Source organism: Carettochelys insculpta, chromosome 2 (genome assembly GCF_033958435.1).
Source record: "Carettochelys insculpta isolate YL-2023 chromosome 2, ASM3395843v1, whole genome shotgun sequence".
Taxonomy (NCBI): Eukaryota; Metazoa; Chordata; order Testudines; family Carettochelyidae; genus Carettochelys; species Carettochelys insculpta.
In genome coordinates, this window is record NC_134138.1 from 216,104,183 (window position 1) to 216,131,649 (window position 27,467).

General features: G+C 39.8%; 1 protein-coding gene across 1 annotated transcript in view; it reads left to right on the forward strand.

The window, feature by feature from the left end:
• SKAP2 (src kinase associated phosphoprotein 2) overlaps window positions 1–25,241 on the forward strand; it is a 152,337-nt gene extending 127,096 nt beyond the window's left edge. Inside the window, exons 11-13 of the mRNA XM_074984596.1 lie at window positions 12,419–12,531; window positions 22,001–22,102; window positions 22,506–25,241. Of these exons, the coding sequence (XP_074840697.1) occupies window positions 12,419–12,531; window positions 22,001–22,093 (206 nt within the window). The 3' untranslated portion in view covers window positions 22,094–22,102; window positions 22,506–25,241. The remainder of the gene's footprint in view (window positions 1–12,418; window positions 12,532–22,000; window positions 22,103–22,505) is intronic.
• The last annotated feature ends 2,226 nt before the right edge of the window (window positions 25,242–27,467 follow it).

Below are 27,467 nucleotides of genomic sequence, written 5' to 3' on the forward strand. Positions count from 1 at the left end.
CATGGTATTTCTAAAGACTGTACACAGTTGTTCCCAAAATGCAAACTTTTGCATCTCTTCACCAAAAGAAACCACATTCCACACTATAGCATGAGACAGCTCCCCAAAAAATTGATGGTGTTGCCATGCTGTCAGATGTAGCCTAGATATACGTAGTAGTTACGTGTGGGGTTGTGAACCTGTGAAAAGCTAGAACAATAATTAAGTAACGTATACATCAGAGTTGCAGGCTGCCTGAGGATCACACTTACATATCACAGCCATTTATGAACAGTACCAACACAATATAAATGAGAAGAAATGTTGGCGTTTCTTCTTTCAACATGGAAACTAGCCAGACAGTGGGTTTAGTAGATTGAAGACATACAGGTGCAGGATCTGCTAACTTTTTAAAGATTTAATCAAATCCTCCTCTTCAGAAGGATGAAAAATGTCTCTCTCTCGTGTGGAGTGGGAGGTTAGTGGAAGTGAAGACAGCATTAAACATAGTTTAATGACCTGAAGTGTGCCTTTCTGGTTTCTTATATAAATGTTTTAAAAAGCTGTAATTTTACTCTGAATGTTCAGGATTTCCTGCCTCTCTCTTTGAGACTATTGTGTGTATTATCTTCAAAAGTTTTTTTCCTTTACGTATATAGTTATTTACAACCTTAAACCCAGTTTAATGTGGTTTAAGGTTATATGAGTGTGGTTGTGTGATATAGTTACCAAACTTCTGCCCAACTCAACCCACCTTTTATTTCTTCAATCACAAACATAAGACATAACATATCTCTTCCCTAGTTTATCTGAACGCAGATCAGAGGTGTGAACCCATCCATAATCAGTAAAATGTGTTGAGCCAGAAGTGCTGTTTTGTTGCAGAATTCATTTAGAACAATGACTTCTTCATAGTTTTTATCTGAAGCCTCTCATATTTTTGGTATTGTAAGCATTAAGACAGAGTGAGCAATAAATTGCCAGCAGCTTACAGCAGGCAGACAGTCCCCAGGTTAATGGTAACAGCTACTCTATTTAAAAGTTCCTAGAAGCTTCCTCCAATGCAAAGTACTTAAACTCAAACTTACAATGTATCCTCAAGACTAGCAAACTTAGCTGGAGCAGAAAGGTCCATTCTCCAGGTAAGTCCTGCTACGGAGGACAGGTGATGTGGCACCACAGGTGATCACAACTAGTTAAAGAGGACATTGGGAGAGGAGAGGAGTCTCTACAGCTATGGCTACACTACATAGTTGCTATTTCAGGATACAAATATGTTCTGAAATAGCAACTCCATGGCTAAACACTGCACTCAAAATAGCAGCGTGGCACCCCTCAAGCACAGTATTCCAGTTCTGGTACCCCTCATCATATGAGAGGTAGCAGGAACTTCAAAATATCGGCTTATTTTGAACTTCGGTGCTGTGTGGATAGCACCCAGTTCAAAATAAGTTAACTCAAAATGAATTGCGCAGTTTGCACAATGCAAATTGCATAAGTAATTTTGAGTTATGGCTGCAGTGTAGCTGTAACTTAAATGTCCAAGACTCTCACGAGTGTATTACTTTTGTTGGTAAAACTAAGCACTAGTTTGAACTTCAAAGAAGAACCAAAGCAAATCTGTGGAGCAGGACAATATGTTGGACATGGAAAAATGATGCTCTCAGCGTAGCTAGTACCATGGAGAAAGTGTCTGCAAAGAATATCCTGGGTGATCTTCAAGGTTTTCAATTCCCAAAGTAGAGAGCATTGCTATACATGAGAGGAGCATGGATGACTCATCAAGTGCACACACAAGAGCCTGTGTTACAAATCTAGCCATTGACAAAATGGAGAACAAACCAAAACCACCATACTCTTGCTTACTGCTGCTACCTTCTTTTGACATCCAGAAGAATCCGAATTGTGGACATCTTTGACAAGGTATAATTCACTAACAGGAGGAAATATATCTTCTTGCTATTTCTTCAGCAGCTTCCTCTACCCACTGTTAATACCACCTTCTTGTCTAGCCACCTTGCCTTCATTTAGACCAGGGTCTCGAACTCAGTTCATCCTAAGCCAGTGCCAATCCTCAAATGCTTCTAGTGGGCACCTCTCTTGGGCAGGGCCCTGGGGATGCAGGCATCTGCACGCTTTGCCCTTCCACTTTACCCCTGGCCCCACCTGCCACTCCCCGGCAATTAAAATCCCTTGGGGTCCCTACTGCCAGCTCCACACAATTGCTGACACATCCCTGTGGCTCGGGGGAGGAATGGACAGAGATGTTTCATCCATAGGATCTTTCAGGGTTGCTGCCTTTGGCCCTGTGCTGGCTGCCCCAACTATCCTGTGGATGAGTGTTTCCAATATTCAGATTAGTCCACAGGGCCCTGGTCGGTCTGGGACCAACAACAGAGATCTGCCCTCCCACCCCTTGCACTCATCCAGGCAGCAGGAGCTGCAGGGACATTGAGCGACACAGCAGCCTGATCCAGTCCACTACCATGTCCCAGGCCTACAACTGCGTTGAAATGGAGCAAGCAGGCTAGCCTGGGAGATAGCAGTAGAGTGGAACAGAGGCTGCTGCATTGCTCTGCTTCTGTGCTGTGATGAGTGCAGGGGGGCCCAGCTCCTGCTGCCACCCTGAATCAGGCCCTTCCCCCAGTTATCCCCAGGGCCATGTCTGTCAGGGAAGGGGTTTGGGTGAAGGGGCACAATGGGGGGAGATTAAGTAGGGGCTGGGTTTAAGGGAGGGTACAACCTCCCCCACCCCCGCCTCCCTCTATGGGCCACAGAGACTCGTGTGCCAGCAGCCACACATGGGGCAGTTTGTGGAACTGCTTGGCCGTAGATGCCCCATGGGCCAAGATTTTAAGACACCTGATTTAGGCCTTATCTCTCTCTGAACTCAGGGTAGTAGGGAGACTGTGCTATTTGGGTCCAGTGAACAGTTGGTTCTCATCAGAGCACAAGACAAAACTGTGTTCTCAATCAGCCATTCTCACACCTGGGAAAAATAGGTGTGATAATGCAACTTGGAAGAACCCTTCACAAGGGAGTTTTGAAAACTGTTGGGGAGTTGCTTATCAAATAGCTGGATCCTGGAACATGAGCTGCCTAACTTTGTATTTGCACAGCATACCAATCCACCCTTAACTGAATGCAGCTCAGCCACTCCTTGTCATTGGTGATATCAAAGCCAGGTGATAGCTCCTGCATCCCTTGTTCACATGAGTAAAGGCTAAAGTAAAGGGCTTCTGCATGAGATAGAGGCTCTGTTTGTTTTAGCAATTGTTGTAGACTGAATGAAGGTATATAGTACTTTTAAGGAATTAGAGATTTCATCTTTAAATAGAGTATAATGGTGACAACAGTGTATCAGTAACCTATGAATTTAACCTAAGTTACTGCTATTGGTACATATATTCTTCAAGTGATTGCTCATGTCCACTTGAAGATCGGTGTGCATGGGTGCATGCACGGTTGCTAGAAGCTTTTTGCCCTAGCTAGTAGCCATAAGTTTGGTGCAGTGCTCCCTGGAGTGGCACCGATATGGTGACCAATATATGCACCACCAGCTCCCCCCCGCTCAGTTCCTTTTTGCCATGCTGCCGGTCATTGGAGCTTTTGCTTTCTCTGCTCAATTCTTTAGCTCGTAGCCTATTGTAGTGTAAATAGTTCTTGAAGAAGTGTAAATAGTTTTTGTACTTGATAGTTAGTCTTGGTGTTTTAACTAATAGCCAAGGTAGGGCTTTCCGTAACCCTGTGGTGTCTTGGCACTGGGGAATGCCTGGCTCCCCAGGCTTTAAGACTTGTTCAAAATGTGGCAAACATATATCCAAAAGTGACCACCACCGGAACAAAGACAGGAGGCTGTGGTCATTTGTGGAGCTGCCTGCGTCTCCTTCATTGGCGTTGACCTCGGTACTGTCGTTGGCTCCATTTGGTGCCAGCGTTATCTATAATTGTACCTTTGGTAACGATGGGGCAAGCACCAGCCCAGGCACTGGCACCGACTCAAGTACAGGGAGCGGTAATGACACCATTTGTGCCACCTGTGTCGGGGTTTTCTGGCCAGCCAGTGCCTATGCCAGCTCTGCCTATGGTGGTCCCTGGTTTCCCATAATTTCCATGAGGGGCCAAGTGCCTGAACAGGTCACTACTGCCCTTCTCTAAATGGAGGTGCAAGGGCTGTCATCTTCCTCCTCCCTGGATAAGGCGGTGGCAGGCTCATCGGCCTCACCTGTATTGGAGGATGGCAGGGCTTTTCAACAGCTCCTTAGGAGAGTGGCCCAAAATTTGGGGGTGCAAACGGAGGGGGTCTGGGATGAAATGGACCCTGTCATGGGCATTTTGTCCTCCAGAGGCCCTACCAGGGTGGCTTTGCCCATAATCAAAACAATTGCTGCTATGGCTAAAGGAGTTTGGCAGACCCCTGCTTCCGCCCTTCCTACGGCCCATAGGAATGAGAGACAATACGTTGTCCCATCCCAAGGCAATAAATATTTGTTCATGCACCTCTCACCTGACTCCCTGGTAGTGGACGCTGCAAACCATAGAGAGTGCCAAGTGTTCCAGGTCCCTCCCTGAAAAATAGAGAAGCTAAACACTTGGACCTCTATGGGAGGAAGGTCTATTCAATGGGAGGGTTGCAATTAAGAACTGCTAACCAGCAGGCTCTGGTTAGCTGGTATGCGTCTAAAACAGTCAGCGCCCTGTCTAAGTTCTCTGAGGTGGTGCCACCCGAAGCCAAGCAGGACTTCACAGATGTGGTGGAGGAGAACAAACTGATTTCAAGGGCGGCCTTGCAGGCAGCATTGGATGCTGTGGACACTGCCACAAGGGTTATGGCCTTCAGAGTGGCAATGCATGTGTGTTTGGGGGGGGGGCGGGGGGAGGGGGTTGATTGCAGGTTTCTGGCCTGCCTCATGAGGTGCAGCAGACGATCCAGGACCTCCACTTTGATGGCCCTACCCTATTTGCAGGTAAGACAGATAAGACTGCATATTCTGAAAGACTCTAGGGCTACTCTCTGCTCCTTCGGTCTGTCAGCCAAAGCAGGCATTTTAACCCCCATCTTCAGCAAAGATAGTTTCCACAGCCACAAAGGGATGGCAGTAGAAGGCAGAACAGGATGGGCAGGCACCGGTCAGGCCAACAACCTCAAGGTCACCAAAAGGGCCCACAGGGACCCAAGCCTCAGTTTTGATGGCACAGTCAGGAGTGTCGAGTCAATCTCACCCACTCCAGCATCCCCACTTTTTTTGGTTCGCCTATCCCCATTTTACCATATATGGTGCAGCATCACCACAGACTGGTGGGTTCAGCGTACGGTAGAGAGGGGATATGCCATTCAATTCTCTTCCTATGCTGCTTCCCAGTCCCCTTCCCTGTCCCTCTTCAGGGACCCCTCTCACGAGATCCTTTTAGGGCAGGAATTGCAATCCCTCCTGGGTACTGGGGCCATAGAAGAAGTTCCTCCCAGGTTCAGGGATGGGGTTTTATTCCCAGTGTTTCCCATTTCTGAAACCAAAGGGGGACTTGAGACCTATCCTGGACCTAAGAGGTCTCAATGAGTTTGTGAAAAAGATAAAATTATGATATCCCTGGGTCTCATACTCCCGATGCTGGAGCTTGGGGATTGGTTCATGGCTCTCAACTTACAGGATGCATATTTCAATCTACCCTTCTCACAGGAGGTCTCTCAGGTTCATGGCAGATGGGAACCATTATCAGTTCACAGTCCTGCCTTTCAGTCTGTCTGCGGCCCCAAGGGTGTTCACCAAATGAATGGTAGTAGTAGCAGCGCACCTATGCAGGCAAAGGATGAAGCTGTTCTCATACCTGGACGACTGGCTAGTCAAGGGTGGTTCCAGGGAGCAGGTGATTCAGCATGTACAGTTGATCCATCAGACCTTCATAAGCCTCAGTTTCTTGATCAATGAGGCAAAGACGGTGTTGGTCCCATCTCAGTCAATAAAGTTTGTAGGGGCACGTTTGGACGCCAGGTGTTTCCAGGGCATTCCTGCCATACAACAGACTCAGGTCCATGGGTTGCCATCATCCGAGACATCCTGGCAGTTCCCATCATGACAGCCAGGTGCTGCCTGCATTGGCTGGGTCACATTGCAGCATGCGCCTTCACAGTACAGCATGCCTGGTTAAGGATAAACCCTCTATAGCTATGCCTGTAATCAGTGTATCGCCCTGTAGGACAGTTTAGACTTGGTGGTTATGGTGCCAACACGGACTTTGTCGACCCTACACTGGTGTTGGACAACAGGGTCATCCTCACAGGAGTCCCCTTTGCCCCTCAGCAGCCCTCACCTTTGCTAGTAATGGGCACTTCAGACTGGGGGTGGGGAGCGCACCTGAGTCAGCTACGAACCCAGGCTCTTTGGAGTGCTTTGGACCTTCAATTCCACATAAATGTGAGGGAACTCAGGGCCATCAGACTAGCATGTGTGACTTCAAGGCCAATCTGATGGGACATTGTGTGTCAGTCAATACAGACAACGTGACAGCAATGTACTATATTAACAAACGGGGGGTACACGCTCCTCTCCCCTGTGTCATGAGGCCATGATGCTCTGGGACTTCTACATACAGCACAACATCATGCTGTAGGCCCTTTACCTGCCAGGTGTGCACAATTCACTGGCAGACCAATTCAGCAGGTCCTTTATGGATCACGAGTGGTCACTCCACCCTGAGGCCATTCATTCTGTGTTCCAGAATCAGCTGTATCTCCAGGTGGGCCTGTTTGCCTCACACCTCAATGCAAAATGTAGGATGTTCTGCTCTTACTGCAGTCAGAGCCCGGAGTACTGAGCAGATGCCTTCAGTGTTCCCTAGTCGGGCACGCTGATATATGCGTTCCCTCTGACTCTGCTAGTTCACAGGGTCCTCCTCAAGGTTCACTCAGAAGGGGCATTGATCATCTTGGTGGCACCGGCATGGGCCCATCAGCGCTGTACTTGACCCTCCTGCACCTGTCGATCGTCAAGCTGATGACATTGCCAATCCGGCTGGACCTGCTGACGCAGCAAGAGGGGAGACTGCAACATCCCAATCTCCAGTTGCTGCACCTCACAGCGTAGATGCTCCATGGCTGAGGGGCCAGGAGCTGGCCTGTTCAGATCCCATAAAGGAAGTATTGTTAAATGTAGAAAACCCTCCACAAGAGTGACTTATTTGGCTAAGTGGAAAAGGTTTTTGGTGTGGATGCCTCAGAGAGGGCTGTCTCCCTCGCAAGCCTCCATCCTGTTCATTTTAGATTACCTATGGGGTCTGGTACAGGAGGGCTTGTCCCTCTCCTCGGTTAGGGTGCGCTTAGCTGCTATCTCAGCCTTTCACCCACGTCATGGAATGTCTTCTGTGTTCTCAGACCCTGTAGTCAAAAGGTTTCTGAAAGGTTTAGAAAGAATCAAGCCCCGGGTTCAGGCACCGCTGCCCCCATGGGATCTCAATTTGGTGTTAGCTAAGCCAACCTTTTGAACCCCTGGCTACCTGCTCCCTGCTGTTTGGGTTAGAAAAACAGCATTTTTGGTGGCAACCACCTGAGTAAGGAGAGTATCTGACTTGAGGGCACTTTCAGTGGACCCCTACTACACAGTGTTTCACAAGGATAAGGTTAGGCTGAGACCTCACCCTGCATTTTTGCCTAAGGTGGTCTCTGCGTTTCATGTTAACCAAGACGTTTCTTTACTGGTATTTTCCCCAAAGCCCTGTGACTCCCCAAGGGAGCAATGCTTACATATCTTTGAAGTTAGAAGGTCTCTGGCCTTCTATATGGATAGGACTAGGCCCTTTAGAAGAATGCAGCAACTCTTTATGGCAGTTGCTGATAGGATGAAGGGCCTTCCAATCTCCTCCCAGTGGATTTCTTCCTGGATAGTGACATGCATCAAGGAGTGTTACAAGCTTGTGGAGGTTCCTCCCCCACCATTTAGGACACACTCCATGAGAGCGCAGGCATCATCTGTGGAGTATTTGGTGCAGGTGCTTATCTAGGATGTCTGTAGGGCAGCCACCTGGTCCTCAATTCATACTTTTACAGCACATTATACTTTGAGTCAGCATGCATGGGAAGACGCTGCAGTGGGCAGGGGCTTCGACCCCATCTCCCAGGCATTGGCTTGTATTCACCCAACTTGGAATGGACATGCGCAGTCACTCAAAGAAGAAAAGACAATTACCTGTTCTGTAATGGGTGTTCTTCAAGATGTGTTGCTCATGTCCATTCCAAAACCTTCCTGCCTTCCCCACTGTCGGAGTAGGTGGTAAGAAGGAACTGAAAGGGGGAGGGGGAGGGGGAGGGCGGGCAGTGCATATGTTGGTCACCGTATCAGCACCACTCCAGGGGATGCCGCACCCACCCAATGGATACTGGTTAGGGCAAAAAGCTTCCGGCTACTGGGTGGGTGCACACCCAGTAGCCGGAAGCTTTTTGCCCTAACCAGTACCCATTGGGTGGGTGCGGCATCCCCTGGAGTGGTGCTGATACGGTGACCAACATATGCACTGCCCGCCCTCCCGCTCCCCCTTTCAGTTCCTTCTTACCAGCTACTCCGACAGTGGGGAAGGCAGGAAGCTTTTGGAATGGACATCAGCAACACATCTCAAAGAACACTAGTTACAGAACAGGTAACTGTCTTTTCCTGATGTCAAATCAGGTATCTTGCTTCATGTCTTCGAAGCATTTAGAAGTGGAGAAAGGGGTCAGCATAGTTTCCTTACCATCTCTCTCCCAAATTCTTTTTCACCTGAATCTTTTGTCCATATCTCCAACTAAAGGCAAAAGACACACAGGGTGCATCTACACTAGGAACTAACTTCGAAGTAAGGCACTACTTCAAAATAGCCAGTAGAGAGTATACACACATTTTCCCTTACTTCAAAGTTAAACTTCAAAGTAGGAAGCCCAGCTTCAAAGTCCTTACTCCATTCCCAGGAATGGAGTAGTGCCTTACTTTGAAGTCTGACTTCAAAGTAGGATGTGTGTAGATGCTCGACTTTGAAGTAAGCAACTTCAAGTTATAGAGGAGGAGCCATGTTAGTCTATATACTATCAAAACAAAAAAACAGTCAAGTAGCACTTTAAAGACGAACAAAATAATTTATTAGGTGAGCTTTCGTGGGACAGACCCTCTTCTTCAGACCATAGCCATACCAGAACAGACTCAATATTTAAGGCACAGAGAACCAAAACAGTAATCAAAGTTGACAAATCAGAAAAAAATTATTAAAAAAAAATTTGCTCAGCTTGATAATTTTTTTCTGATTTGTCAACTTTGATTACTGTTTTGGTTCTCTGTGCCTTAAATATTGAGTCTGTTCTGGTATGGCTATGGTCTGAAGAAGTGGGTGTGTTCCATGAAAGCTCACCTAATAAATTATTTTGTTAGTATTTAAAGTGCTACTTGACTGCTTTTTTGTTTTAACTTCAAGTTATGTTTGTATTGTAGACACAGCCACAGTGTCCTTCTGTAATTTCTGAAATCGGGCCAGAACTCAGAACGTAGTGCATGCCTTTAAAATAGGGGCTGAGCAATTAAAGTTTTTACCTGTATTTTAGAATGCAATGTGAGTTTGTTACAACATCCCTTGCTCTACCTTTCTGTATGGTTTAGGCACCATGAACAGTACGAGCTCCATCTTCTAAAGAAACTCGCTTTGCTTGAAGCAGATTGCTTCTAAGGATACGTTCATAATTAACATTATACAAGTGTGATTATGCACATACTTAATCAGACATGTTTGTGGTCATAGAGGAGCAAGGAGATTCCAGTTGTTAATTTTTGACATACAGCTTTCCCATCTGGAATTTACACACTCCTATTCTTGGGGAGTAAAATAATTTAACAAGCATGTACAGCCATGTTTTCGTATTTATAATTTTTCATCTCCCTGGCCTACCAGTTACTGTCTAAAATGCATGACTCAATGGTGTAAACTGCTCTCCTCTCATCTAGATTTCACATATGAGAGCACAGAGCCATGGTTGGTCTTTGGGTAACATCATTGGGTAGCGATTAGCTTATTTTAAAATGCATGTTTTCCAGTGTTGCCAAGTCATTAGTTCAATTGCATTTACACTCTGAGGCTTAATGAAATACTCGTGATGCTCATCAAGGGAGAGATGTATCTTACTCTCTGTGGGATCTCGTCTCTGCCCCACGTAACTCCCATTAATGTTAATAGGAATTCTGCCAGGCTCCTCAAAGGGAAGATGAAACCCTAAGGGGAGAAGTGTCATGTGTGACAAATCATAATTCACATTTGTGAAACTCTGAAGAAGTAAAAGTTTTACTTGGTGTATTAAAAAAAGAAAATTAGTTAAAGACTGCCACAAAGTTGCAACAAACCCAGGCAATTTCTCCTCAGCAGGAGCATCATTTTGCTTTAATAAAATTGTGTTGAGCAGAATACTCAATCAAATAATTGAAATAATTTGCAATATTGAAATAAGGTAGCAGAGATGCAGCGCTCATTTTATCATCTTGTACAATTCAGCGAGTTCTAGATTTGGTGAATACTCAACTGACAGCAAAGTTTGCTAATACTTGGACTTTGCAAATACTTTCAAACTGATTCAATCTCTTCCAAATGTCTTGCTATCTAAACATATACATTTAAAAGTAAACCACTGTATAACTGAGATTTTTTGTAAAATTGTATTTTGGTGGGATCAGGGCAGAATTTCTGTGCTGTTAGCTTGAGTGCCCTCTAGTGCTGTGTAATAGAAGTTAACAAGTAAGCACTGCTTTATGTAAAAGACAAATTAAAACTGCTGTGCATGCCTTTTGTTGTTTGTGTCAGGGTTGTGCAAATTGCTGCTTATGTCAGTAATGACTGCTGAAAATCCTGGCCCACAGACTGACATAAATAAATACAAAACAACTCTTCTTGCGGCTCTAGAAAAGTCTGCAACTAATGTCAAAGTGTTTGCCAAATACAGCATAACAACATAAACAGAAAAATACTTGCAGAAAATAGACTGGATTTCTCCTATTTGTTAGCTGATACTTCAGGGAAATATTTTTTCATGTAATAAATGTAACCAATCATGATTAAATTCTCACCTCTAAATAATAGTCTAGAGCAGGGTTTCCCAAACTTTGTATAGTTGGAACCCAGTTTTTTGAAGTAGGTTTTTTTTACAGCCCAAAAAATATAAATGCATATAAAAATATGAAAAAAGAATAAATTTTCACTGTTTATTATTTATTCACAATAATAATAGTACATTATATAAACCTTGATATAAAATACTTAAGTGCCTAACTTATTATTACCTTAATTACAATTTAACCAGTAGAATTTTAGCAGTTGTAAAGTATGGGTAAGGACCGGTCTATATATATATTTTTTTCCCCCAAGGACCAGTACTGGGACACGGACCACATTTAGGGAAACTCTGGTCTCGTGTCCTTGTAATATGCAAATGTGACCGGTGCATGCTGGAATAACCAGCAAGTCTGCAGTTCAAGGGTTGTGTTATACAGCTAAAATGACAGCCTTGATACTGCCAATTTGATCATATTTATATTACCAGAATTAGAATATAGTTTTCCAGTGTTGTAAATTGTTATTACATACTTGGTCTGGTTAGTGTATACATGATGTAACTGGTCATCTTACTGGCATTGCACACATTCTTTGTGAGTTAACTCATCCAACTCCATTTTCACAGAATTAAAAACAGGAAATTGTTTATAGTGTAGCAGAAGCGTCCTGTGTATTTAAATGTGCTGAAGTTCTGTGTTCCAATAGATGTATTCTGTATGGTAAGCGTATGACAAAGCATTTATTACTCTGTTATTGCAGTATTACAGAGCAAAGACTGATAAATAATCAATCAGTTAATGGTCTGTAAGGCAGTTTGAACACAGCACATCCATTGTGCTTATGCTGTTAGAGGGATGAGCTTATGACTATGGTGTATGTTGCATGTTTAGCCAGAGCTTAATGTCCTAAACTGGAGCTGACACTGAATATTTAGAAATGCTGCTTCAGCAAACAGTTACAAAGTTGCAACAGTATTTGAGCAGCAACGACCAAAGCATATATGAAAGCCTCTCAGAAAAGGGAAAATCTTGTAGAAAAGAAAAAGACAGGCACCAATAAATGTTTGCCATTGGCTTTTCTCACAGATTTTATTAATTAGACTCCAGCACATTACCCCTTTCAAGTTAAGATATGGGTTGCTGCAAAATATATTGGGAGGGAAGAGTTAGTTATGGGAGAGGCAGCTGCTAACTGCTTGGAGAACCTGTAGCTGCATGTTTTGGGTGACACAACTGTTATCAAATAAAGGTTCACATGTTAAACTGGTTTTCTGCTTGCTTTTTTGGTGGGGATGTGGCAGATTTCTTTCTGTGAAGATTTAATTAGTAGTTTTGATGGTCAAAGGTTACCAATGCTGGTTTTAATGTGTTTTTTTTCCCTTTCCCAGGTGATAAAAATACCGATTATGCTAATTTCTACCAAGGTTTGTGGGACTGCATAGGAGATGTTCCTGATGAGTTGTCATTTAAACGCGGTGATGTTATCTACATTCTTAGCAAGGTACAGTGTGCTCCTGAGAGTAAATTGGTGTAAGAAAAGAGCCAAACATTCCTACAATACTATGGGGGTGGGAAGGGAAGAGACTGGCACTCCCTTTAGATGTTTTGTAAGCAATCAGACATTTGCAAGTTATGAATTATTTTGTCAAATGAAATATAATCACATTCAAAACATAACCATGTAACAGAAATCAGCTTAAAAGTATGTTTATCTATTCATTTAATCTTGGCTAGCATCCCCTAGCTAATGTAATGGAAGACAATGTGCTTACTCTAGGCAAAAGTTAACCTTGTAGGATATACTATATTATGTTGTGTGTTATGGTTTTTACTTCCTCTTCCTTTATATTCTTGTGTGTGTGATGATTCTGGTTTTCTGGGCAACTTGCTACTGGATACAGCTGGTTTTTAGAAGTGGCTTTCATCTTTTTGTATGCATTGCAGCTGTTCTTATGATTTAGGTTCTGTGTATGTTTATTCTGACAGATTCAGGCGATTTTTACTTCACCACTATTTCCTGTTTGCTTAAAAAAACCCACAGAAATTTTTCTGTTCCAATATAATGTCTTACATTAAACTCGCAGTCAAATTTTATTATAAGGTAGGTGGGCAAATTAATCTTTCTTAAGCAATCATGGGACAAAATGCTTTCTTGGGTGTGCTTATACAAAGCTGACTGAAGTTTACATACGGATGCATCTGAGAGTAATTTTTTTCTCTGTTCCCCATGTACAAAAATCCTTAGTTTCCAACTGAATTTCACTTAAATTCCTTCACCCACGCTTGTCACCTAGTGCAATGCTGAAAGCTCTGGGGCTCATTGAAACTCTTTCCATACTTGCGCATGGAAATCAAAAGTAATCCCATGAAATCGGAAATACTCTTTGTTAGTTTGAAACTTCCCATTTCATCACTATTGCTTTAAATCTTCCTTGATTCATTTAACAGCAGTGTTTTGGGATAATGTATGGCTTCTGTTTAAATAACTTCAAGGTTTATGGTTGGAAAGATAGTCATATATAAAAATATAGAAGATGTATTGCTAATGATGTTGTGGCCATGTGGTGCTTTTGAAGTATTTCGTTGTCACTTTATCTTATAACTGAATGATACTGAAGGGAGGTTGAAGTGTTTTGGTTGAGCAGAATTCTATTCAGTACTGAAAATCAGTACTCCTTAACACGTATGGAAGACTGTAAGCAAACAATTCCACTATGCACAGGCCTTCTTTTACTATTGTTTAATGACACATGGGGCCAATTAAATCTGAGCCTACCCACCTGACAATTAACAGTTATTTACCCCTTGCCTACAGATAGTCTGCAAAAATCCCCGTTAAAAATAAGAACGGAGGAACAGTAGCTTAAGCTATCCAATCCTTATTATCCTCTCTGGGTTATACCCTGATTAATGCATATTCAGTCCTTTAGACTTGCCTCTAATTTTGCTGATTCCAGACATGTAAAAGCTTTCTGGTGGGGGGTGATTTCCACCTCAAAACAGAGACCACAGAAATCAGTCTCATTTCACTTGATTAGAGGGTTTGTTTGTTTGTTTGTTTGTTTGTTTTTCAGAAAAATGAGTTTTCGGTCATTACTCTCAGCTCTAAATTTAGGGTCCTGGAGGCAAAGTGCTAGGGAATTATCCATCTAGCCCTCCACTTTACTCAATTTCAAGGTCTGTCTGATCTTTACTAACCAGACAAAAGATTTGTTAAAAAACAACCAAGGTAAAAATGTAATCTAGAGCACCCTAAAATCTGTAAAGACTTTTCAGCAACAAATATTTCTTACTCTAGTAGATTAATACTTTAGTTTTGTGGCAGTGGTATGAATCTTGGGCAATTTTTTAATTTTTTTCCACCATCTAGTGGTTGAAAATGAGAGATGCAGTTGCTGACAGTAGGTAATGTGTGTAGATCCAAAATGGTGTCATAAATTCAACTCCAGCTTGATTCCAGCTATGGCTTATTACTTTTCTATCATATGTCAGGTAGGTGTTGACATTAATCATGAAGCAATCATGTTTCACTGATAAGAAATTAAACACAAGTGTTATATGTTGTGGGACAAATGCAATATTATGAAAAATATAGGCTGGATCTACACTTGCCCCCAACTTCGAAGGTGATCAGGTGATGGGAGATTACTAATGCATGTAGCCATGGGCACTTCAAAGTGCCCTTACTCCCCACGCATGCTGGCACTTCAAAGTTTGATACTTCTAAGTTGCCATGGGTGAGAATTAGCCCAACAAAGTGCTATGTATTCACTGCAGCACTTCACTAGTAATCTCCCATAACCCTGATTACCATGCCCCCTTCAAAGTTGGGGGCAAGTGTAGACCCACCCATGGGGTATTTGCGGAAGTACAGAATACTTATTTTATAGAGAAATTTAAATCTCATGACTTGACAAAATACATTTTTGTAGCTCCTACCAATGCTACTTTTGCATCTTCTGCTTAAAAAACGTTTTTTATTCACATAATTTCTGTGGCATCTTATAGGAGTCTGAACAAATGGCCTCTTTTTTTTTTTTCTTCCAGTTCAGTAAGTGTGTTATTATAATGGAAGCAATTTTGTTCTGACGTGGAAAAGTATAGCATTTTTACATTTTAAAAAGATAATGAAAATAAGATGACAATACATAATAGTTTAGCTGATTCTAGTTTACGTGCACCTAAAGAAAATAATTATGGTGTCAGTGACACATTGTTTATTTGTAATTTATTTGATAATATAGCTAAACATTACAGAAGGCAATTCCTACTTGACATACTCATGGGTAATCCTGTTGAAATCAACAGTGTCCACGACTGTCTTGATCCTGCAAACATGCATGTTATCAGTAGTATTCCTGAACAGAAATCTGGCTGCTCTCTGGGGCATTCTTTCAGTTTTAATTTTTGCACCAAAGTAATAATACACCTATCTGTTAATACCATATAAGAACTTGTAAAATTTGCTAATAATTTTTACTGTGAAGTCTCTCTCTAAAATGTTGAGAATTTTTAAACAACAAAATTTTTGAACAAATGCATCATAGCACATACTGATAAGTAGTCAGTTAGCTACAAGGATTACTTTTAGTGAGTATAGTGAGGCTACATCTACACTGACCACGGAAGATTGACTCCTCAGGTTCAATCTTCCACAGTACCGTTTCGCGCATGCATGAAATGGATTCTGGGGTTAACGTTGACCCTGGAACTCCTCACAAGCCGTGAGAAAGGAAGGTCAACTGGAGGATCGCTCCTGTTGACTTTCTGCCATGAAGACAGGCATGGAAGTTGACAGCTGAAAAGTCAATTTTAGGTATGCAACTGGTGTACCTAAAATTGTGTATCAGCCATCGGCCTTCCGGGTGAGTATGGACACAGCCTGAATGTGTCCAGATATACATTCATGCTGGTATCATGTTAATATTTTTATTAATTCTCTTGAATGTGAGTGCTTTGTCATTTTATCTTATTTTATTCAATCTTCAGAAATTCATACTTCCGTCCCCTCCCACTTCACAAAAAAATGACACATTTAATTTCTCAGGGATTTTTTCCAGTGAAAATTGGCTCACGTAAAAAAGCAAATACTGCAGTAAAAATACAGTACATTGGTACTGAATGTCCTAAACTTCCATTCAGTTGTGCATTCTCATTTGATTTCAGATTTCTATGATTAATGGAAAAGCAAATGATGATGGTTCAAATACTATACCATAAATATTGTTTTGTACATAAAGTTGATTTCAAAAATAAAGCTCAGCATAAGTGATTGAATGGCTAGGTATGCCTTGGATTCAGAAAGTGTACACAGGTAACATAAGGGGCAGTTGCATTACTTTCTGGTGAGAATATTTCATACTCGAAAGCTTCCTAATTTCATGAGTCAAATGCAAATTATTATGATGCTGTGCTGAGTGCATTAGCAGATCCTTTCGTCCTTCTAGTTGTCCATTACCCTTTAACAGTATTCTGGATTCATACACTGTGTAAGTCCTTTTGAGCTTTAAACTCTTTTCATACCAGCCAAATGTATACATTTATGTTTTGAAAAGCAGCAAATAATATTAACAAGAAAGACAAATGTCATATTTTAACCAGTATAGCTGAAATTATGTCCATTTCCTCGTGTTAGTTCAGTATGTGCCAATACAACAAAATGCAACTCGTGTAACTATTATTGTTCATAGGAATTTCATCCACCAGTTAACCCCTTTCTTTAAGGATATTGCAACTTTTGCTTAGTGCAAAGCAGGGATTTCTGTACTCCATGCACAACATCTGAAAATGCACAATTGTGGATCTTTTAACAAAATAGAACAAAAAGAGCCACCCCAAAGTGCATTTCTTGATCTTTGCTTTTGTTTAATGAAAATAAAATGAAACATTGTAGTCTTGTGGGTGCAGATCACTGCATATGAAAGTAGAGTAGAGCATAAAAGTGAAATCATTGTCTGACAAGTACCATGATCAAGTACTGGGAAAATATGCTTTGTAATAGTTACCATATGTACATGGTAATCATAAGGCAAGTTGTAGTTGTCAAAAAATTTAGTTTCATATGATTGTACTACACTGTAAATTATCCTTTCTCCATTTGTTTAGGTGTATGGCTTGTGCAAAAAAAAAAAGCGGGGGGGGAACCAACTCTAGAATAGTTAAAAAAAAAAAAAATAAGAGTAATGAGCTAGAAGTGTGAGGTTCTCATCCATCCCAGGTAAAAAGTGATTTTAGTTCTGTACACTTATCTGTTATTAATAGGCACTTAATATTATCTATCATACTAGGAAATATTTTTGACATTGATTTGTGAAGCATATAAAACAGATTTTCAGTTCTTCTAAGATGTTTTCAGGAGACCAGTTTTAAATTTTAAACTTAATTCTATTCACACTTATTTGTACTGTAACTTTTAAGTTAATTTATTTTTATTATGTCATACCATAGCCTAATAATGCTTCCATACAATAAACCTGAGGTTTATAGTCCTAGAACACCTTATTTTTTGTCTAATTCATTTATCTAAAGCATTTGTCATGTTCTGCTTTTTAGAGAAAATGCCATTCTATGTCAAAAATACTTTCTTGTCAATTGTGTCATTTACCAGTTCCACCAAAAAAGTTCTAAAATTTTCCAGGTAGTCTGAATCTCTTGGGCAAATTACATGAGGTTTTAAATATTATTTTCCCGGAGTTGGCTACAAGGACACTTTTTAAAAATGTCCTCCTCATTCTGACTCTTCTACAGGCTGTCAGTGGGGGCTATGTGTTTAATCACAGCTGGTTAAAGATAAATTCTCGTCTCAATTTTAAAGTTTCAAATCTGTGATTGTTAAGAAGTTAATTTTATTAATAACGTGGAAGAAAAGAATCATTCATAATCCACACATTTTAGATATTTTCTGAAGTATGTTGTTTTCCATGTATTGAAGTACAAAGACGGTTTTCAGAAATCTTCAAGTCAAAGGGAAAAATACATAATTTCTTATGTTCTAGGGCCAGGAGGGGATCACATGATCTAGTCTGACTTCCTCCATAACACAAGTCAGAGAACTTGGCCAAAATAATTCCTGGAGTATGTCTTTTAGAGGGGAGGAAAAAAATCCAATCTTGATTTAAAAATTGCTTGTGATGGAGAGTTCACCATGATGCTTGGTAACTCATTTCAACTGTTAATTAAACATTGATATTAGAATTGACGTACTATTTCATTATTAAACAATACAGGTCCAGTCATATGAGGTGCCAGACACCCTCATGTCTTGTTGAAGTCTATAGGCTTTGAGAAAGTACTAAGCATCCTTACCAGGTGCTCCACTTTGCACAGGATATGGCCCTTATGTGAATGTTCCCATAATGGGATAAAAAATATCCAAATAAATATTAAAGTGGCTAGTGCATTTCCATTGAATGCACTGTAACCAAACAGCAAAAACCTTTTAGGCCTGGATCCCTTAATGCCTTAAACACACTCTTACTTTTACACGTTCTTTTTGGGGGTACGGGGCAGTAGGTAGGGGCATCTGTACACAGCATACATAATTAAGAGCAGAATTATTTGCAGAATCAGGATCTTTGTTCTGTTGTTACCTTTATGCACTACATACAGATGAGTGTGTAGGAAAAATGGTTTTAATCTTAAATTAGCAGCTTTGTTTTGTTCTTTCAACAAGACGCAATAACTTTGTCGCTTGATCACCATGTGGAAAAAAACAAAAACCCTTCATCCCTTGTGTATCAGAATGAACAATGCAAACACCTCCATAATTTTGCAAATATTTAGCTGTTCCTTGTGGTTACCTTCTTGTTTTATTTGGAAAGGACTCCCCCTTCCCATCACACCTCTGCCCCATGCATAATATGCACGTTGTGAAGCAATTCATTTTGCAATTATTTAATTTCTATGGCGTGTTATTTTTATGCAGTAAGCATCACAGCAACTCTGGATCTTGATAGCATTTCTACGCAAGGAGAAAGAAGCTTTGTGTTAGTAATTACCTAACATTGTCAGGCGCTGACTGCAGGCCTCTTTCTAGTGATAACAGTATAACCACATAATATAGCTTTATAGCACATGATTAATAGAAAATAATTATATGCCCTACAGAGGGACGCAATATTTCTTATAAATTGACTAGAATGGTTTCCTGTAGATTAAAGGACTCTTCATTATTTTATCAGTCCTTCTGAAGTATAGTCACTTTCCTCTGTTAACACTGATGGTAGGAGCTGAATTCAGTGAGGGATACCAGATGGTAAGCTTTCTCAGACCTGAGGTCCTATTTTTCTGCTTGCAGGATACCATGCTTCTTAACCATTAACAGTGCATATTATCTCTTATAACTGGATTCAGTTTCTTGAAATTATTCTCTGCTTGCCACAATGTGGATTTTAGTCTATTTTATGCCATGCCTGTCTTATACAGCAATGACACATCTATGGAACTTCAGGACTCCATTGAATCTATGGCATTATTTTGTCACTGTAAGTAATGTATCATTGATAGCAATAGAAGAGACCATACATTCAATTAGATTTTGTATAGGGGCATGCAGGAAGGTGAGAGTTATCAGTATTGAAAAAGAGAGGTACATACATTAGCCACTTTTAAAAGGGAACTTCTGTGTAATGATGACTCTGAAACCTGAGGTTAAAATAGTATATTCTTGGTAATCAGGAACTTTTATTATATTATTATTCCAACTTCTGCAGACTGAAGATGGTTTAATTGGGATTCATGTTGCTTTAGAGGCTCATACACAAGCATAGTAATGATAAAGTAAAAGCTTCTGTGTTGTAGTCTTGTCTATATGGTCTAATGGCTACAACAAAGCCATAAATTAGCTTACTAGACTGATACATCACCATCCATTTTATCTTATCACTTAGCTTCACACAAGAGCATTAAATGGCATATAACTAAATAGCAAGAAATGGAAAGTTTCAAAAAGCAACATGTTGTAATTTAAATTGAGCCATCTGAATAGGTTTTCAAAAGTTCACCATGATATCAAAGTTCACACAGGCTCTTTAAGTGAAACATTTTCAAGCAATAATTTAGTCCACAACCTTCTTTTGTGCCATTTGTTATAAGTGGCTTAATGACCACTTAACTAAGCCTCTTCCCTGATTTCATGTATTGTTTGTTTTTGGTGATGTCTAGTAAAACTTGCTTAATCAATCTTTCTTGGGCTCACTTCATGAGTTACATATAGCAGCTTAAAGTATGTTGCCTTTTCATTAGGAAGATTTATTGGTGAAGTTCCTTTAGCATAGGTGAGTGCTGGCATCTTGAGCAATTACCACTTGCCAGTCTAGGTATAGTTTGTGTACTTAAACAGCATATTGTGATGTATATACAGAAAAATATAAAATCTATTAAACAAGCTGAGCTGGAACATTTGTGCTGTTGGTGTGAGAAAACTTCTGTAATCTTGAAGGTTTTTGACTGTTGTGTGCACCCAGTTTTTCCTAAAATTTAGTAGAGTAATTCTCTGTCTCTCACTACCAGCTTCATTCATATTGCCCTGTGATTTTATAGACCAGGTAGCTGCCCACAGTCCTTGACGCTGAGTGAAAAAAGAGATGGAATTCCTTCCCTAGCTTCTTCCAGTCGTGTGTTCTCCAGCTTAAACAAATGTGTTGTCTGTAAAGGATTATTTGAACTTCTCATTCATATTAAAACTCTGTCTCAGAGGATAGGACTTCCAGATGCCCAATATTCTATATATCCTGGGGAAGAGAATTAAAATCTGTTTACTCTGTGAGGAGGATCTATGTGCAGGCACCACAACAAAAAATAAAGAGGATATTTAAAGGATGGGGAGCGTGGGGTAACTGTCCTCTTTCGGGTCCTGTCTCATTAGCCACAGTGAGAGTTTAGAACCCCAAGCTCACTTAGACTTGTAGAGAGCTCAAAAATAGACTGTTTTTAGCCATATTTCAAAATAATTGCGGTTCCCATATGAAAGCATTAACCCTTAATCTTCTGGCCTCCACTTGGGTGGCTGTAGCTGCAGGCAGAATAGGTAGCTCATGGTATATCAACAGAATGGTCAACTCAGAAATCCTACAGTCCTTTTCTTTTCAGAAGAGCAGTATGGCAGGAAGCAAATGTTGCTTATTGTTTAGATCTCTTCATTTTATATTTTCATATTTGTTCCACAGTAATTATCTTACTAACCAATCCATTCTAAATAGGATCTCTGTTTTAATAATGCTTCATATGTAACTCTCTGCATGTGTGTGAGTGCATGCAATTTCAGCAGTTGCAATTTCTTGAATTCCTGTTATGATTGATCTTAAAATATTTACTTCATAAGAAAAAAGTAAAATTTGGATCTCATAATACTCTTTCTTAGTATTGCTTTTTGGGAAATATTCTTTCTTTAAACAATTATTCATTAATTTCTTATTTGTCTCACTGAGCCTAAATAAGCATACAAGTGCTGTTGTAGGCTAGCAAGGCTAAGTAATGGTATATACTTTGGACATAAAAAGAGCATATACAATAGATATGTGTCATTCCTTTCATATTTGAGCAAAATAGTAATTTAAATCTGATTGTAAGTTCCTTTAATTTTAGGCTTATGATACTGAAAGAATTCCAGTCAATTTCTATAAGTTTTTAATATTCTACAGTTGGATATTTGTTTCAAACACTGGTACTTTATATAGGTTTTTTTGGGTGAAGAATATAGGAGAAAGGGGAGATCAAGTGTGGTTTTACCTATTGTAAGGAAACATTGGTAATTTTTTTTCAAAATACTAACAAATATGATGGTGATTTTAAATTTAATATATTTCTTTTCCTGACTATGCATTTTGAATGCTTCAAACAAAAGGATCTAGGGTTTTTAATTTCAAGTTCTTATTGCTGTATGTATAGGAAACATCCATAAGGAGTTTCATACAAAGTCCATTGCATATATATCAGACTAAAGGTTAATATTGCATATTGTTTTCAATTAGGAGTACCAAAGATTTGGCTGGTGGGTAGGAGAAATGAAGGGATCCATTGGCCTGGTGCCTAGAGACTACATAATAGAGATGTATGATATTTGAGAGGCCCGGGTAAGTACATTTTAATCCAATCTTCTGTAATGGTTCATATGTTTCCTTGTTCTCTGTTTCATAAGTATTTCTTTCCTGGAACCTTTGCAGGAGTTCTGTTGACAAACATATTTTGCTACAATCTTAATATTAAAGTTCAATTAAAGAAGCTGTGCTGGGTTTGTATATGAAATAAAAAAATAACTGTTGTATGCAGAATAAGATGTATTCCGTAATTAGCTTCCTTTATTTTTCCTCTCCATAGAATCAAGTCTGTAAGCTGTATTGTAGTTAGTTTGGTTACTTAATAGAGCATGCATGTGTGCGGTGAGTGGGGCTAGACCTGCATGGAAAGGATAGATATTTGGAATTTATTTGCTTTTTTCACTAACTGTATTCTGTAAATTCCATTCTTCATAATCAGGAGAATTCTGCATTTACCATCAAGAGTGAAGTACAACTGTACCTTCTAGACGAAAATGGAAAGATTCTACTGTGTGACCTTTTTGTCTGATGGGTTTAATGAGTCCACCGTACCACACACATTCAACCTACAACGTTTTAAAATTGTTCTCCATTTCTCTGTTACTTTATCATTTGTCATTTTAGGGAGTGTGCACTGTACAATCCTTTGTTATATAACTACAATGCTGTGACACTCCATGGAGGATGCTGTTGCACAAGCAGCAAAGTTGTACCTGTTGCTGTTTTGCTTAAACATTAAATGCACTTTGTAGGTATAGATATCTTCCTCTTTAGATGGAGTCAGATCATCTTTTTTCTGTTTAATTTTTAGAAATTTGGGAGCACCTTGTCAGTAGCAAATCATTATTTCCTCATGTAGATTTTAATAGCATTAATCTTTTGATAAATTCACTTTAATGGGACTGCAGTGTATAATTCTATAGAAAAATCAGGCAAATTCCTGAGCAATAATGCAAGTTTGAGATACTTCTGAAGAATTTTTTTATATTTTTGCAGGATTTATTTTTTTCACATAATCTGGTATTTTTAAGTAGAATAGTATTTTATAGCCACAAAATAATATGTAAACCAGAGGCTCAACTCATGTAAATCTGTTCCATCCAGATCAGTAGAACTATACTGTTTTATACCATTCTATCTTTGACAGATTTACATCATGAGAAATGTGGACTTGAGACAAAAACATACAGAATTCTGTATAGATCTAGAATTGAAAATGATGATATTTTGGGTTCACAAAACATTTTGAATTAAAGGAAACAGGCATTTGTGGATGCTTCCATGTCAGTGAAAGAGTCCATAGACCAGTTGTGGTATTGTTGAAGTAGGGATGCTGCTGTTAAGGCAATCCTGCAAACTTTACTTAAGTAAATGATCCTTGCTTGGGTTAGTAGTGCCACTGAGTTCTATCAGACAATTTATGCACATGCAGGTTATCTTCAGTCTTGAGAGTATAAAATCCCAAATCTGAAGTTATTCACTTAAAATGCACACAGAGTAAATATTTCGCTTAAACAAAAGCAGGATAATTCAGAGTTAATACTTAAAATCCTCTTTTTCAGCATAGTGCTGTGTATTCTAGTATGTAATATCATCAGCTATAGAGTCTTTAGCACAGTTGGAAACAAGTAGGGCTAGCCCTATGATTTGTGAGGTTTCAAACTGACAAGGAGGCAGGTCAGGTCAGTCTAGGAGTTGCTGAGCTTTTGCAGATCCTCTAGTAAGCAGCTTGTGTTGTTTATGCTTCAGGCTAGCCCTGAAAACTGAATGGGCTAAAGGGTAGTTTTTTGTCTGTGTGTGGTTTAGACTATTAACATGACTTTATTTTACCTTTGGTGCACAAGAATACTACTAAAATAGGGTGAGGGGTTTTTGTTATTATACAAACACATGTTTTTAAGGAAATGGTCATCCAAACCAGGTTGGCATGTAATCTGTGAAGCATTAAAATTATGAAACACAGATCTAAAGTTATAATCTGTCAAGAATACTTCTGGATTGTATATAGAATGTGAACTATCAGTTTCAGGAGAGCTGTTGTCATTGAAATAGACTGCACAATAAAGCCACATGCTGAAAAGTCTTCATATTAATTACACAATTCAGAAAATCAGCACAATTGCTTTTGCTTTTATACCAACTTCTTTGTCAAATACACAGCATACACATTAGTCACCAGTAAAATGAACTAACAAAAGGAAAATTATCTGTTACTTAAATTTGGTTTTCAAAGATAGTTTATATTTCAAAATTAAACCCACGGCTGATTTTTACAATTGTGTTAACCCCCTAAAATTAATGTCTTGTCCTGACAAATCCTGAACTACAGCAGTACAGGGGGGACCAGTGTTGCATTTTTGTATTGTTTTAATTTAAAAAAAAAAAAAAAAAAAAGATTTTACTATAGTTTGTCAGTAGATGGCAGCAGGTTTTCATAGCATGTTGAACTGGTTGGAAACCCTTCCCCCACCAATGTTTCTCTCCTGCCCAGGCAGATCATTGGCAACTTAAAACATTTGGAGGGCTCCTTTTTCTTTGCCTGTTAATCCAGGAGAGGGAGTCCTTTGCTAACTGATGAATAAAAAGCTTGTTGAGCTGCGTTTTCTGATGACGATAACACAAACAGAAATAAAGCCTCTTTTGTCCCTGATAGCTAAACCCTTTGGGGTTTTTTCCCCCTCACTTAGTTCAGTGTCAGAAATCAGCAGACAAACTACCTAAGCATTCAAAAACTAGGATATTTTGAAATAGGAACCCATAACTCTGACCCAAAACCATGACCTGAAATAAACCAAAAATGTAAAACAGAAAAAATGTTTACTTTAAATCTTTGCAAATACCATAACCATTTTTGGATATAAAAGCTCCTGCTAATACAACTGAAAAAAAGAAGAAACCTGGGTGCTAGAGAATGTGCTTAATTGCTTTGGTTATTGTTGTTTACCTGGATTTCATTTGCCTTTCTGTAAGCAGTAAGATAGCTATTTTTTTTCCGAAGGTGATTGTAAGTCATATTTTGTACAGCATTTTTAGTTGATTATTTGCTCTGTCTTGAATTTGTACTATATTGTCATTAGCTCTTACAATAATGTTCCACTCTGCAAATTTTTAAGGTTCAAATAAAGTTTAATTGTTTGCAAACTGTTATGATGCTAATAATTCAACAGCCTGCTGTGTTACTAATGAAATTACTTTGTTATGATTAATTTGGAAAATAGTGTGTTGATTGTAGTAATTAAGCACAACAAGGTGAAGTAAATGATTCTAATGCCATCTGGCCTCAAAACTGTATGAAGAAATGAAATGAGGCTGTCATCTGATTTTTATTCAGAGAAATAGGTGTAATACAAATGTCTTATTTCTGTACCACCCGGACATAACTGTACCTCCTCTCCTATGGCTTCATGTACTTCTGTGGACATAATTTTTTTCACTTTACATGACTTGCTTTAGGCTAACAATTTTTTTCCTGCATCTAGGTGGGAGTTAGTTTCCTGTGCACATTACCGCTACATACATCCACAATAGTGTATCCACTTCAATCATCAATTAAGAGTGAGATTTATAAAAGTGCAATATTGGCATTAAAGTTAATTATAAAATTGCTGGTGACTTTAAGGGAACAGGAATTAGGTCAAATCTGAACACTTGAAGAAAATCCAAAGCCAAATATATATCTTAATTCAGATTTACTCTGTAAGCTATAAATAACACACAAACTCACTTTTACCTGATACAAGTCTTATTGAAGTCTGTGGAAAGACTCCTGTAGAATTCAGGGGCTTTTGGATCAGGTCCTTAGAACATCAAGTCAGAACCAAAAAAGAAAAGCCAGATCATTTTCAAAATGTCTTTGGCTGAATTTCCTGCCAGTCAGGCTTCTGTCTTAGGGAGGTGCTGTTGTTTCTATAAGCTCTGCTTTTTCTTTGACTAAATAATCAGATCACAGTCAGAATCCTACATGGCCAGGAGATAGAAACTCAATTTTATTCTACAAGCAAAGGGACTGAAGAAGAACCCGATGGTGGATGGGAGCCTGATCTTCTACCAAGTTAATTGGGTACTGCAGCTGAGCTATATTAGAACCCACACAGAAGAAAAGATACGCAAATTCATGATTGTTGAACACGACAAAGCTACACAAGCAACTGGAAAAGTAACTCATACATTTTTCCTCTGGCTGGTTGTGGGGCACTACAAGAGCTCCAGTTACAAAAGGCAAGGGAACAGGAGTAACAGGCCATTAGGCCTGGATTAGGACATACAGAAGGGTTATTAAAAATTGTGTTGACTTTTCCTGCTTCATATTTTTGTTAGACTAGTTGCTTCAGTTAAGTCAAAGGAACCATTCAGAATATGTAAGGTTGTGGCAGAGCATAATGGTATGGGAAAGTCTTCTAGAAAGATGTTTGCATGTAATTCACTGTAGTGGTATGTATTATGTACAAGTGACGATTGGACCACATCCTTAAGACATTCATTGGACCTGGTTTGTAAAGTCAAGATGCCTCAAAGACCTGATTCATTCAGGTGAACCCATGTGCGTGTGTTTAGGTCCCTCCCTGTTTACCAAAATTATCAGCAAGTTGGGTTTAGCGCCAAGAATGCTCAGTAAGAACATCAGCATAAAGTTTCACAATAAAGTAAGATGTAAACCATCAAGAAGGTGGCATCTGTCTGTGGTGGCTATAAGTGGAGAGAGCCAAGTACAAGAGGGCAGAGCATGAGGCATCGGAGAGTTGAAAATCCAACACAGTTACTCTCATCTTCATGTTCTGCTTTTAACTAATTATTGTTCTTTGCTCCTAAAATGTTCTGATGTGCTTTATAGATGGCTCTTTCCCATGTTACTGAAAATCCACCATTGAGTGATGTGATAGGCCATGGACTGGAGTCAACAACCCCTGGCACAAGTGCCAAGAGTGGCAGGCAAGCTGATTTTCATCGGCACGCAAAGCAGGAGCTCAGCCCCACCCAACCTCCCCCATGCAGCTGGGAGTGCTTGCTGCCTGTTGATTAAGGAAAGACCAGCTAATGCTCATAACCACCACCTCAAGGGTAAAGCTCTGCACCTTCATTTATTTATTGAAGCTGTTGCAAGTAGGACTATTAGTGGCTTCAAAAAGTTTCACTGGCACTTGGACTGTATATTAAGGTCAAAGGGTCATATTTTGGCACTCCACCTCAGAAAGGTTGTTGACCTCTGCAATAGACCATTTTATAGCACTAGAGCAGCCAGAAGATGAAAAAGAATTCCATGTGCGGCTGCAGTGCAGATGAGGATTTATGTAGATTGACTAAAATTACCACAATGGCCAATTACAGCTCATATAAAAACTCCCACTCTTGTGAAAGCGACATGAGAATTTTAATAGCCACAAATAATAGGATCTTAGTTTTA